At 44.9% G+C, this 13,831-nt stretch overlaps 1 protein-coding gene across 1 annotated transcript in view; it reads left to right on the top strand.

Annotated features, from left to right (window-relative positions):
* Positions 1–12,206, top strand: part of Erich6b (glutamate rich 6B) — a 50,438-nt gene extending 38,232 nt beyond the window's left edge. Inside the window, exons 5-11 of the mRNA XM_090341791.1 lie at positions 589–719; positions 3,432–3,490; positions 4,263–4,429; positions 6,346–6,431; positions 6,557–6,709; positions 7,912–8,137; positions 11,720–12,206. Coding sequence (XP_090197917.1) covers positions 589–719; positions 3,432–3,490; positions 4,263–4,429; positions 6,346–6,431; positions 6,557–6,709; positions 7,912–8,137; positions 11,720–11,935 — 1,038 coding nt within the window. The 3' untranslated portion in view covers positions 11,936–12,206. The remainder of the gene's footprint in view (positions 1–588; positions 720–3,431; positions 3,491–4,262; positions 4,430–6,345; positions 6,432–6,556; positions 6,710–7,911; positions 8,138–11,719) is intronic.
* Positions 12,207–13,831: the final 1,625 nt, after the last annotated feature.

The following is a 13,831-nucleotide window of genomic DNA, read 5'->3' as shown; positions in this document are numbered from 1 at the left end:
AAGTGATAGATGATGATATCATATCTCAGGTAACTATCATAGACTGGAACTGAGCCCCTATGAGTAAGATGGAAAGGCCAGTCATTCATAAAAGCCAGTCGTGAAACCTGTTGCGAAACTCTGAACACAAGAGGTGCTGCTCTGCAGGCCACATGGTACAGAGGTGGCCCAGAGAAAATCCTTCCCCTTTGATTTCTGTGCCACACTGTCCTTTGAGGACTGGATCCTAGGGCATCTAGGACACAGTCACTGGCATCTCACAATAGGTAATGAGTTAGCCTGCTTGGCATGACTATAATAAAATACTTGAACTGGACACTTATGAAATTAAGAGAAGCTTGTTTTGATTCATAGTTGTTGAAGTTCCTGTGATCCCACAACCTCCTTGGAGAGCACATCTCCTATGATCTAACACCTCCTACTACGGCTCACCTTTTAAAGGTTCCACACCTCCAGTAGCAACACCCTAGGACCAAGCCCTTAATCCATGAGAAGCCTTACAAACCAGATAGAATATGTCTGTAAATCAGTCATAGGAAATCATCCATTTTCCACTTGCTGATATTTCCTTTTGTGGTTCTCTTACAGCTTTCAATCTTCTCTTATAAGTCAGGGCTTCCGATAGGCAGTGACATATCTCCCAGTGAAATGGAAGAGTTCACTGACAGTGCTATAAATAAGCTGCTAGATGATGAAAACAAACTGAAGAAGAAAAAGCGGTAAGTAACAAAAGCTAAGACCACGAGCTCTGGCAGACCAGTGTTGGCAACATGGAATAACTGAGAAGAACCCGAGTCAGGCATGTCCCTTGAGCCAAGGAGCAGGCCAGGCCAGACTCAAGAGCAAAGATAAGACTCAGGGGTCAAACGGACAAAATAGTCAGGCCAAGGCTGAAATCAAGAGCAAGAACATCAGAAGCACAGGAAGCAGTCAGTGGAAACAAAGGTGGACGGGGGCAGAGGCTGGAGATCCAGGGCAGGAAGAACCTTGAAAGAAGGGTAAACATGTACAGAATTATGGGAACAGTCAGGCACGGTGGCTCACACCTATAATCCTACCTACTCCGGAGGCTGAGATCTGAGGGTCATGGTTCAAAGCCAGCCCAGGCACTAAAATCCATGAGACTCTTATCACCAATTAATCACTAGAAAACCAGAAGTGGTGCTGTGGCTCAAGGGGGAGGACAGTAGCCTTGAGCTGAAGAGCTCAGGGATAGCACTCAGTCTGAGTTCAAGCTCCATGAACCACACACACACACACACACACACACACACACACACACACACACACAAAGTATAGGGAACAAGGTTCAAATTCTATTCAAAAGAAGGACAGGAGTATCTGGGGGAAAGCTCCCTAGCTTTCTCCTAGGCAGGCTGGTGCTTTGGGGAAAGAGAGCTGTGCACCTCACTGACTTGAAGAGTCAGAATGTCAGGCCATGAAGCAGAGAATTACAAGTTTATTACGAAGCTATTGCCTAGACTAGGACTTTCTAACTGCAAGACATCAGGTCCCAAATGTTTCACAACCCCATCTGTATATCTAGCCCGTGTTATCAGAAATCTGAGGGATCCTTAGGGATGTGTAACATTCTCCAGCAATGGCACTAGCCCAGACTGTGGGGACATAATCACGGTGGTGAATATAAACATTTGCCAAGTCAGCCGGAGGGCGGGTAACCTGCCAGCAACTTCCACTGCGAGCTTGGTAGTCATGGGCAACAGATCACTACCGAGATTCTCCAAAGAGAAACGCCCCCACACACATACACATGCTCAAAGAACTCCCAAGAACAAAACATAATACAGACCAGCCAAAACAAATACCAGTAGCATCCTGGAAGCCTGCCTTGCCACCTGAGTGCTTGCCCCTCCCCTTCCTTCTCAACTCAGCTATCAGAGTGAATTACTGGCACCAGATCACACTTAACAGCCCTTTCCTGAGTCCCCCTGTGCCAACTTCAGGGCCAGGCATGTGTACCTCACAACTTCAGCCACTGAGGAACAAAGAGGTAGGGATTCCATGTACTTGCAATGGTGGGCAAAACACCAAGGAAAAGACCCCAGGTCCTTCTCAAAAGACCTTGGGTGCTTCTGGCTAATTCTTACCTGCTTTGGATATCTGTCTGTCATTTGCGGGGGACACATATTCAAATCCCTTGATCCTTACTTTTGTGTGTATATATGTATGTCCTGGAACTGGAGCTTGAAGATAGGACTTGGAGACTATTCCTCAGCCTTTTCCTTCAAAGCTGACACTCTACCACTTGAGCCACTATAATCCTCCTATCTCAGCTTGCTCGGTAGCTAGGATAACAGGTGTGTGCCATTGGTACTCAGCTGGTAGAGCAAGTAGGCCATGTGATAGCTTCACTTCCCTGTGCTTGCAAATAAAACAAAGCAACCATGAAATTTCATTCTTTGGGTTTTCAATGCTTCTTGTGGATGGGTGTATACCCGTACTGGGGCTTGCACTCAGGGAATTGAGTTCTTTATTGGCATTTTTGTTCATGGCTGGTGTTCTACCACTTGAACCACACTTCTGCTTTATGGGACCCATTAATCTCTGCTGGGTGAAATAGTATAGCCCTTTCTGGCAAAGATGTTCACTCCAGACGTTTCTAAATTCTAAATTCTAAGTTCTAAATTACTGTGCTCCCTTGAAGGAGCTAAGCATTTACAATCTAACATAGCAAAGTCCTCTTTCTCAGATCCAGTTATAGTTGAAACACTCACTGGTGCTTTCACTTTGACTCTGCTCTGAGAGCCAGGAAACTCAGCTGCCCTGGAGACTGTTATTACCAAGGAATAAAACAACCCCAGTGTTGAAAGGCCAGAATGGTTCACTTGGTATACTGACAGAAGAGGGATAAAGGGTTTGATGATTTTGAAAGTCTAGAAACCCTAGTGTTGCTTTCAGGATAAACGTTTTGTGGGAGCCTACTTGCATATTTCCTGTTTGGTGCAAAGGGGTTTCAGGTGAGTCTGTCTGATTCACGGATGATGCTGTTTTCCCAAGCTATTTTGGAACATAAACGAGTTGGGTATATGGGTGGGGCACAGGAAATCAAATTACACCAGCTTAATTCTCCTTGGCTTAACTCCTTCACACACACACACACACACACACACACACAGAGTCTTTTCCTGGCCTCATGATGACTCTGATTGCATTCATGAGGAAATGTTTGGGATCAGCCTATATGCCCAGGTGGAAGATCAGTAGTTAGAATTCTGGAGAAACTCACTGAATAGACACTGTATGCCACCCTTTTATCCATAAGCACTGGCTAGAATGGAATCCAGATCAGACCATCCATCCAGCTTCCTCCACATAAAAGACTGCAGGCTGTAGTCACAGTACATTGGAGAACATGACACATAAAGATGAATTAAATCTTGACTTTTAAAGATGACTCCTATTCCCTTTAGGATGAAGAAACATCATGAATATAAAGACTCAGTAACGTCGGAGCCAGTGAAGGATGAGGGTAAGCACTGGTCCCCACTCTTCCCCCATGTCTGCTCTCTCATTGGCATCTAGCTGCTAAGGATTGTTCACTCAAGTCCCTTCAGAGCTAGGAGATCCTCACTTCAGGAGACACAATCATAGACAGATGTAGCCTAGATACAACCTCAGTGGGTTTGTCCCATGGTAGGGATGGGGCTGAGAATAGGCAGGAAGTAGAGAATCTAGCATGCAAAAGACCCTGAGTTCCAACCTCAACATGCCCAACAAAATTTACTCCTGGATGTAGTTTGAGCCCCAGGCATCAAACCTTTTTAAAGGCCACCAAGAGTTACCCTTTTACATTTTGAGTCGAACAAGATGCATGGCAAGGGTGGATTTGCTTCTTCTGCCGACCCCTCAGTTGACCCTTTATTTAGCAGCCACACCTCTTGTTGGATGAGTGTTCTACTCTTTGCTTTGGAGTTAGGATATGGCCATGTCACCCCTCAGTTACCAATGTCTGACTTAGCAGCTCATCATCACCTAGTATTGACTATGGGTCCTTCCACATGTGTGTGAGTGAATGAATGAATGAGTGAATGAATGAAAATTCCAGACCAAACTGGAATTTCAGCCCCTGCCTTCCTTGCTTCAAAGGCCTTGCTCTTCTTCCTACTTGGCAACCTTTTCACTTGGAAAATAATTCATCAAAGCTTCAAGTTGCCTTTGGTGCCTTGAGAGATCCAGCTTCCCTAAAAATCCTATCCTGATTCAGTCACTGAACTGAAACACAATCATTCGATCGTTGGCAGCTCCCACGGTCTCGGAGACTGTCATCCCTTGTTCATATATTCTGACTTACAAAACAACTCTGGAGGCTGAAACAAAACTCAAGGAGGAACTGGAGATGGAGAAAATGAACACTGAGCTTCAGAAGAAATTAGAACTAGATACGGAGTGGATGCACAAGATGATGAAGGTAAAGATGGCAAGGTGGGAGCTCTCACTTTGCACAACTTCTTTTTCTCTTGGCTCAGATGAGTCACACACCAGAATACCAACAAGAAAAATACCTAATATGAAGAGGCCTAACCTGTGTGTGTTATTGGCAGATGGATCAGGGCTTTTACTAGGAGTTATTAAGATTCTTTTTTTTAATTGTCGGAATAATGTACAGAGGGGTTATAGTTACATTCCTCAGGTAGTAGGTGAATTACTTCTTTCACATTGATACCCCTTCTCATGCTTTTGTCCCCATTTCCCTCCCCCCACCTCCTTCCAATCATCTTGCATCATCTTGTTTTCCCCCTTCCCTTCCCTATTTCAAATAAACAAATAAACATATATACAGAGTACCAGGTAACAAAGTCAGATACAGTAACCATATGAGCTTAACCAAAGGGCAAAAAAAGAGAAGAGAAATAACAAGTACATTAAGAATACCAATCACACAGGATAAAGTTCTTGTTTCCATATCCTAGAGTTTATTTCATTTAGTTTTGCATTAAGATTCTTTTGCCTGTGAGGTTTATCAGCCTATACTTGGAAAGAGGAGAATAAAGAAAATATACATAATAGGCTCCTCCTCTGACATATTAGAATCAAATACACAGTGAGTAGATGAATGAACTGTGGTATATCCGTACAATACAGCTATTAAGCCATGAGAAGACCCATGTCTTGAAGCTTAAGTCTGTATTACTAAGTGAAGAAAGCCAATCTGAACCACCAGGTACTGGTGGTTCATGCCTGCAATCCTAACTACTCAGGAGGCTGCCCTCTCCCCCGGTGTATGATACCTGATGTATCTCGTTGCTCATCTGACTCACTTGGCCAATGTAGAACTTCTTTCTCCAGCCATATGAACAAGCTGTTTTTCAACTACACTGCTTTAAAAGAAAGGAAATTAACACACACATCCAGGAAAATAATAAATACTTTGTGGATTCTCTAGCAAGGAAGAAAAGGACATCGGTCATCAATACAAATGCTAGTGGCTGTTACTGAAATGAGGGCTCTGAAGAGGTGAAAGAAAGAAGGAAAAGGGATAGAGGACGTGAGTCTGATCAAGGAACATCATACGCATATTTGGGTATATCAAAACGAACCACTCATGTACAGTTAACTGATGCTAATAAAAATGTAAAGAAAAAAGAAAAGAAGAGCCAACTCAAAGAAAAAAACACAAAAATCATTAATTAGTAGATTCAACAAATTGGAATGAACACACTTGAGCAAGGAAGTTACTTGCTTGCTTGCTTTCTTTCTTTCTTTCTTTCTTTCTTTCTTTCTTTCTTTCTTTCTTATTTCCCAGTCCTGGAACAGGATACTTTTGCTCAAGGCTAGTGCTCTGTCACTTGAGCCACAGCACCACTTCTGGCTTTTTCTGTGTATGTACTATCGGGAATCAAACCAAGGGCTTCATGCATGCTAGGTTGTGGGAGTAACTTGCTATCTGCCCTTAATCACGTACACAAGTGTGTGTAGGTGATTGCAAGCATCAGGAGCCAGAGGGTGCCTGGCCCCACCCACCTGGAGCAAGTGGGGCATGTCTCAGGACACCATTGACTGATGTGGCTGCGACTGTTTGATCTGTATTTAGCAACATGTTTTGTGGAATAAAGATCAGATCTGCACTGAGAGTCTTGATCTCAGGGTCTGTATTACTTGTGGGCTCAGTCGCCATCTTACCCCCGCCATGTAGGAGTCCAAGAGGGATGCCAACACTAGGTGAGCTCTTACCACTAGGCTATGCTCCCAGCCCAGAAGTTGCTTTCTTTAGGTTTTATATTTTACTCTTATTTTTTATTAGCTTATATTATACAAAGTAGTATTTCATTGTTACCCTTCCACACATACTTACAGTATATCTCAATCAGTCTCTTTTCTTCCCAGATGCATCAAGGTGATGGAGAATTACTTCTCTACGACAATGAGAGCATCTTCAAAGTTCTCTTTCCTGATGGGACAGGCCAGATCTAGTATCCGCTGAAGTAGGGAGGATGTTCATGTGAATGTGTGATTGGGCGCTGGAGTGTGGGACTTGACTGAGGACTATGTCCTATGAATGTCCCAAGGGAATGCTTATACCTTAACCACCTTCTAGCTATCCATCAGGAAATCTGGCCATGCTCATCTCCTGCACAGGTGTTGCAAAGTTCACATACATTGTTCTAGAAGACAGTGAAGACACAATCATCCAGGCCCTTGTCAATAATTCTGGCCATGCAACATTCTACGATAGAAATGGGAAAATCTGGTAAGCTTGAGACATGAGTCTCCATAATCCCTAGCTTCAGAAGAGCAGCATGGAGAAGTCTGACATTCAGCCCCTCCCCACTCCTGCCTTCCTCCTTCCCTGGCTCTCAAGTCATGAAGGTTAAAAACAGGAAGAGATGAGGGGAGACTACAAAGACAGTGCTTAGAGACCTTCTACAAGGTTGTCAAGGCAACATGGCCTCCCCAGGCAGGAAAGAGCACTGATGGACTCAGAGACCACAGACTGCTGACTTCCCCTCCTCAGTACCCCTTGAAAGTCAAATCTTGTGAGAATTTCAGGGGTCTTGATGGGAGGTTCGGAAGGAAATAGATGTGTTGCACTCAGAATCCACAATCCAAAAGGCGATTTCTAAACATTTCATTATGAGTCGAGAGGTTAAGTAACTGGTCCAAGATCACACATCTTGGCTTTGGTCTGAGAGAGTCTTGGCTTCAAAGTCCAGGTGTTTAATTCATTGTTGAGCATGCAGCCTCTTTTTAGATAAAGAGGAATGAAGTAGAATAGGTGGAGGCCCAATGGTGAAAGAGATGAAGAGGATGCACTTAGCTCAGGCAATAGAAAGTGCTGGGAGGATTTGAAAGTGGAGAGTCCATCCAGTCAGCTGGAGCCAATCCCACTGCCCCGTGAGCCAAAACCACCAGGTTCCAGACAGCCCAACCTTGGTATGGTAGATTGAGTAATCCAGATTCCCCCAAACTTATCCTCTCCTAACCAAGCCTCAGTCTCTTCATCATTATTTCCTTCATTCCATCCCTCACAGATATGCCATTCCCAAAGACATCAAGTCTAGGGGCTGCTGGTGAGACTTGCAAAGCATAAGCCAGGGCTAACGGAATGCAGTGAGTTGAAAGGCCAAGCAAGGACAGATAGAAAGACACAGTGGGGATGGATAGAAGAGAAATCCATCCATTCACCTTCCAGAGCACCTAGACCTAGAGACAGGAAGAGTGTGCAGCTGATGAGAGGCCAGGCTCTGAGAGGCTGAGTGAGGCTGGGGCCGGAGCTGAAGGCAGCGCCTCATAGGCCTTCCTTGTTGGAATCTCTTCTCTTTCTGTGGGCTCGGGAGGAAAGGGAAATGTGGGAAGGAGGAAGCGGCAGGAGCCCTACTCTGATGAAGCATGGTTGAGACCCCGGCTCCAGGACTCAGCAGTATAGTCGTCTGTCCCACTCTCTCTGGCTAGGTCTACCTTGAGCATCAATCTGGGATTCTACTTCCTGGAGGGCAAGCGCCAGAAGGCTTGGAACTGGTGGAACCTAGCCATCCACTCCCATGCACCACCTATTCGACCCATCACCTTGAAACTCAACGAGTACATCCAGATACAGATTAAGAGCCAGGATATGATCATCTTCTCCTTTACCTACAAAAAGAAGTGCATTTGTTTAAACCTGGGCACCAGGTATAAGGTAAGGACTTGACTCTCCCCTCCCCTCTGCATACAGAATGAATTGCCCATGCCACAGACCTTAGGACCTCACTCTGTACCAAAAACCTGATAGTTAACCATAGGCACCTGCACCCATGTAACTTCCCAGCACCAGGAAATCTAGCACAGAGGACACTGGTGGCTTTGAATCACTATAAACCAGATTTTAAAAAAATAAAGAGGCTAACATGTATTGACCTCACATGATACTAAGCACAGTCCAGTTGGACAATAGGGCCAGAACAAGGGGAAGTATATCTTCTTTACTCCTCCTCAAACACAGTTATCCCCAACAAATGGCTACTCGTAACCTAAATGTGCTTTATCCAAGAGGAGAAAATAGAGGGAAGCATGATTAAGACAGGGATGTCTTTTAGAGTGACACAACTCACAACTTGTGAGGAGTCAGGATCGCCTGGAGTTCTGATTGTAGTAGTCTCTTTAACCCCTCCCCAAGGCCAGGAAGAGACCTGAGGCAGACCGTGTTTTTGATCCAGGGTCCCTTCCCCACTGGACATGAATGACTCCATTCCTACAACACCCCCAAACAGAGAGACATAAAGTCCAACCTCAGGGGAGGTAGAGAGATGGACAAATCTCCTTAAAGGTGAAAAAGACGGAGACAGTAGGCCTGGCCAAATGAAGTTCTAGGAATACAATTTGCAGGGAAAAGTAGGGAAGTGGTAGATTTTAGGATGACCAGGTACCCCAGCCTACACAGGGCCCAAGAGTTTTCCAGAACATGGAACTTCCAGAAAGTTCCAAACAGGCCTGGAGAGCTGGTAACCCCAGGTTTCTTTATGGGTGGTGCTACCATTTTGCAGATAGTGGCATTCCAAAATGCTTGTCCACGCTGCACTTCCCCAAGAAGCTGACCTCTATGACTGCAGGGACAGCACTACTCTACTAAGTTATCCACTCACAATCCTGCCCACACATTGAAGAGGAGGCAGCTGGGCAGGGAGAGGGCACAGAGGATTAGGTCCCTAGCTTTGGACTGTAGTAAATGTCCCTACTACAGTCCCAGAATGGGATCACAGAGCCTAGAAAAGGCAGCATGAGCTGAGACTCAGATGGTGAGGCCCTGAGAGGCTGGAGTGAATGAAAGAAGTTGTAGCCATGGAGTGACACAGATGAAGTTCCACAAATGTGAATGTCAGAAGGATGAGGAAATAACCACAGGGTCATCTCAAACGGGACAATGTGGCCCCTGGAAAGATCGTGACCTCGCACATGCACCCCTCACTTCTTGGAAGCTATCAGCAGTTGTCTGAGGGTGCCATGTCTTTAAGAGGGATACTAGCTGGGCACAGTGGCTCACGCCTGTAATCCTAACTACTCAGAGGCTGAGATCTGAGGATCAAGGTTCAAAGCCAGCCCGGACACAAAAGGACCTGAGACTCTTATCTCCAATTAACCTCTAGAAAATGGGAAGTGAGGCTTGGCTCAAAGATAGGATGGTAACCTTGAGCTGAAGAGCTCAGAGACAGTGCCCAGGCCCAGAGTTCAAGCCCCATGACCCACAAAAAAAAAAAAAAGAGGGATACTAGTTTTTGTATAGCTTATGTCAGATTACCTTGCATGATGATATTTTTATTATGATATTTTCATATATATACACAGTGTACCGTGAACAAATGCATTCCCTCCACCATATTCCCACTTCTCCTCTTCCTCCTTCCTCCTTTTTTAAACAGCATTTGGGTTTCACTGTGCTGCATTCACTTGGACATCCTTCTCACCGCTCAGTATCCCCTCCTTTCACCTCCTCCGCCCTCTGATTCTTCCCTAGACTGTCCCTTTTTGTGGTTATGAACCATGACCATTACCATCATCATCATTTGGGGTCTAAACTCCACGAATGAACATGTGATATTCGGCTTTTTCAGTTTGGCTTGTCTCATTCAACATGATGCTCTCCAGATCTATCCATTTTTTTTGTAACTATCTTTTGTGCTGATTTTTTTTTTTTTTTGGTCAGTTGTGGGACTTGAACTCTAGGCCTGGGCATTGTCCCCCAAGCTCTTCAGCTCGAGGCTACTGCCCTACTCCTTGAACCACAGTGCCCCTTTCAGTTTTCTGGTGATTAATTGGAGATGAGTCTCATGGACTTTTTAATGCCTGGGCTGGCTTTAAACCTCGATCCTCAGATCTCAGCCTCCTGAGTAACTAGGATTGCAGGCATGAGCCATGCCCAGCTGATCATTTTTTATAAATCCATTTTTACTTCTTTTTCTAGATTTTCTGCCTCATGATCATTAGTGTCTATTACTGTGGGATTGTTGGTATGTGGAGGTGTCATGCTGCCTTTTTCGTATGTTGTATGTCTCTGTATTGAGATGTACATACTTGAAGCCAATTCATTGGTTGGCCATTTTATTTATTCCTTTTTATTGTAATTTATAGAGGGGTTATAGTTATATTCGCCAGATAATAGGTGCATTACTTCTCCCACATTGATACCCCTTCTCATGTATTTGCCCCCATTTCTTTCCCCCCACCCCTCCCAATCATCTTGTTTTCCCCCTTCCTTTTCCTATTTCAAATAAATAAATGTACATACAATATGCCAGGTAACAAAGTCAGATGCAGTAACAATATGAGATTAACCAAAGGGCAACAAAAGAGAAGAGAAATAACATAGTACATTAAGAACAACAATCACACAAGATAAAGCTCTTGTTTCCATATCCTGGAGATTTTCATTTAGTCTCATCCTATATGACCTTATGTATGTAGGTTTTGTACTATTGTAATCCTCTGCTAGGAGAGTCCTAGATGTGTACTAATGATTACAAATGAGGGAAACCACTGAGCCTATGTTCCTTTGGGTCTGGCTTACTTCACTTAATATGATTGGACATTTTAATCTCCTGTTCCCAAAGCCTAGGCAAGACTTTGTAATGGGAGATCTGCAGTATAGCTTCTGCTTTCTGAATCAGAGGATAGCTCAGGAGCTAGCCTTTGCCCACAAAAACAGGGCACCAGGCCTGGTCCTACAGCACCACTCAGGGGGTGAAGACATTTCATAGAAATCTCACTGGAACCTCACAGAAACAGAGCCTATTGATGTTATCCTTTGTGAATTATCTCTCCAGGCCCCACACTGGACAGAAGATAGCACACAGATGGCCTAGTGGGGCAAGGCCTATGCCATCAGAACCCAGACTCACAACTTTAGGGAGTCTAAAATGGAACTGAGACCCTGAGAGATGGCCTAGCCCTGATAGGCCTATGGCCCAGCCCTAGAGAACCCATGGGCGAGAAGCCTAACACTCCACAGAGAACTCAGGCTTTGTAGGCAAGCCACACTAGAGTACAAGGAATGGTTCTTTCTCTGGTTTGTGGTTGGGCTGGTGTGTAACCTCTACCCACATCACCACAATCCATGTGGCACAGGCATAGGCCAATTAGATGTATCTGTCCCCTCATGGCTGAAGGGACAGATTTTCCCTCGATGGTGAGCATTCCTACATCATGGACACAGGGACCCTGCCCATGTTGGGGGGGATGGGTTTCCAGGGAGCATGGAGTCTCACCTGACCTTCTGTGAATTCCACAGTCCATACACTTCGATGTGCTGGATGACTTGAAGGCGAAAGCAGTTCTGGAGGTGGAACCGGGTCACGTGGTTCGGAAGATCCAGATCCTTCTTGGAAAAATAAGTAGGATCCTGAAATTCTTGACCATTTTTGATTTGGTAATGTTCATAAAACAAGCCAGGATAATACTCATGATCATGTCTTCAAGGAAGAAAAAATGTAAAAATTTGATTTAGAACAGTTACCAAATTATTCCAGGTCTTATCCAACATCTTCTATGTTGGGAATGGAGAATCTCAGAAGCTCTGGGGAAAACCCCAAAGAACTATTTACATCTGTAGGAGTAATTTGTACTTTGGGACATATCAGAACACCTGCATTGAAAACAACAACAAAAAAAAGGTGTGGGAGCTTAACATTATCTGCTCTGGGAAGAAGTTTGGTGATCATGCTTAACGTAACAACTTCTGAGGCATGTTGTCATTGGTAACAAATACACGGCAATACCCGCTTGCTCTCCTATTCACTGCTGTGTGGACGGTTTGTTTTTTCATGTTTTTTGTTTTTGTATGTTTTTGTGCCAATACTGGGGCCTAACCACAGGGCATGGCACTGTCCCCTTGCTTTTTTCACTAAACAGTAGCATGGTACCACCTGAGGCATATTTCCACTTCTAGCTTTGGGTTGGTTAATTGGAGATAAGAGTATCACAGACTTTCCTGCCCAGGCTAGCTTCCAACTTTGATCTTCAAATCTCACCTTCCTGAGTAGCTGGGATTACAGGTGTGAACCACCAGTACCCAGAAATACAGAGTTCTTTTGCAGCCACCAGCATTTTTCTTCCCTCAAGTTACGGACTGGTTAGCTCTGCCCCTTTCAACAAACAGCTTTATGCTTCAGTTTCTACATTAGAAAAATGCAACCTACTACAATAGAGCTGGGAACATTGAACACGTTCATGCATGTAGCAATTTCTGCAACAATGTTCAGCCAGTAGAAGCCACTTGGTGAGTTTTTCTCCTTCCTTCATATCTTGGCTACTCCAGTGGGGGAGGGGCGGGGTGGAGGTTGGGTGAGTTGGGATGTTTCATTCTCTTAGGCTTCTCTCATCATCATCATACCATCACTATACACATACCATAAGGCAGGTGGGCTTATGCTCAGCACCATATAATTATCATGGCTACATGACATGGATAGTATTTTGAGGAGCTGGGGCTCAAAATGGATCTCACACACTAGCACAATGAAGAGTGACATTCTGCCCTTCCTACTTATAAAGCATCATTCTGGTGACATGTCTGTTTAATTTGGATTCTTTTTTTTCTTCTTCTTTTAAAATGACTTCCAACACCAAGGCATCTCAATGGCTCAAGGCCCATCCCAAATACTAGTTCCCTAGTTCTTCCAAGAGGCTGCTGAGTGCACGTCTGGAGGGTGTCCAGCCTCCAGAAGTCAAGCCATTCCTCCTGGCTCCAGAGAATCTGAGCAGAAGCTCAGAACATAGAGTCAAAGACATGGGTAAAACAGCTCCAGTGGCTCTCAGCAACCCTGGCCTGATCACAGACACCCCTTCTCCTCCCCTTGCCCCCATCATCCACCCACTCCTGCCACATCCACTTCCCAACCCAGGAACCAACGTAGAGCCCAAATGGAGCCATGTGGAATTCTTGCGACCTACCATCATGAAGTCCATGGGTAAAACGAAAAGCAGACATGTCCAGCTAGATAGAACATGGATTCAAATGCACTGCCATGAGCCTCAGAATCACAGCCTGAAAGGCCTGCCGAGCTCAGGGGCAACCATCAGTCCTGCTGTGCCCAGCTCATTCTGGAGACAGGTTTCCTGCACAGCTCCGTTCACTTATCCCAAGTCTCCTGAGCGCTCTTGGAAGAACCTCTTGCTCTCTGGTTTGCTCTGTTTGAATCAAGTGCCTTTGGTTAAACCTAGCGTAGCAAAGGAAGCAAGAGCCTTTATCTTGTATGCACAGCTTCAATGGATGCCAGGCATGGAGTGGAGTTTCTAGAAACAGCAGGCTAAAGTGGGACAACCTCTCACAAGGTACTTTTTGTATATTCCTGGCCCAGCCCATTCCTGAGACAATCTTAACCCCAGCTTCCATCAGGACAGG

Source organism: Megascapheus bottae, chromosome 11, assembly GCF_031878675.1.
Source record: "Megascapheus bottae isolate mThoBot1 chromosome 11, mThoBot2.hap1, whole genome shotgun sequence".
Classification (NCBI taxonomy): domain Eukaryota; kingdom Metazoa; phylum Chordata; class Mammalia; order Rodentia; family Geomyidae; genus Megascapheus; species Megascapheus bottae.
The sequence above is the reverse complement of the archived record's forward strand: the minus strand, read 5'-3'. Positions and strand labels throughout refer to the sequence as shown.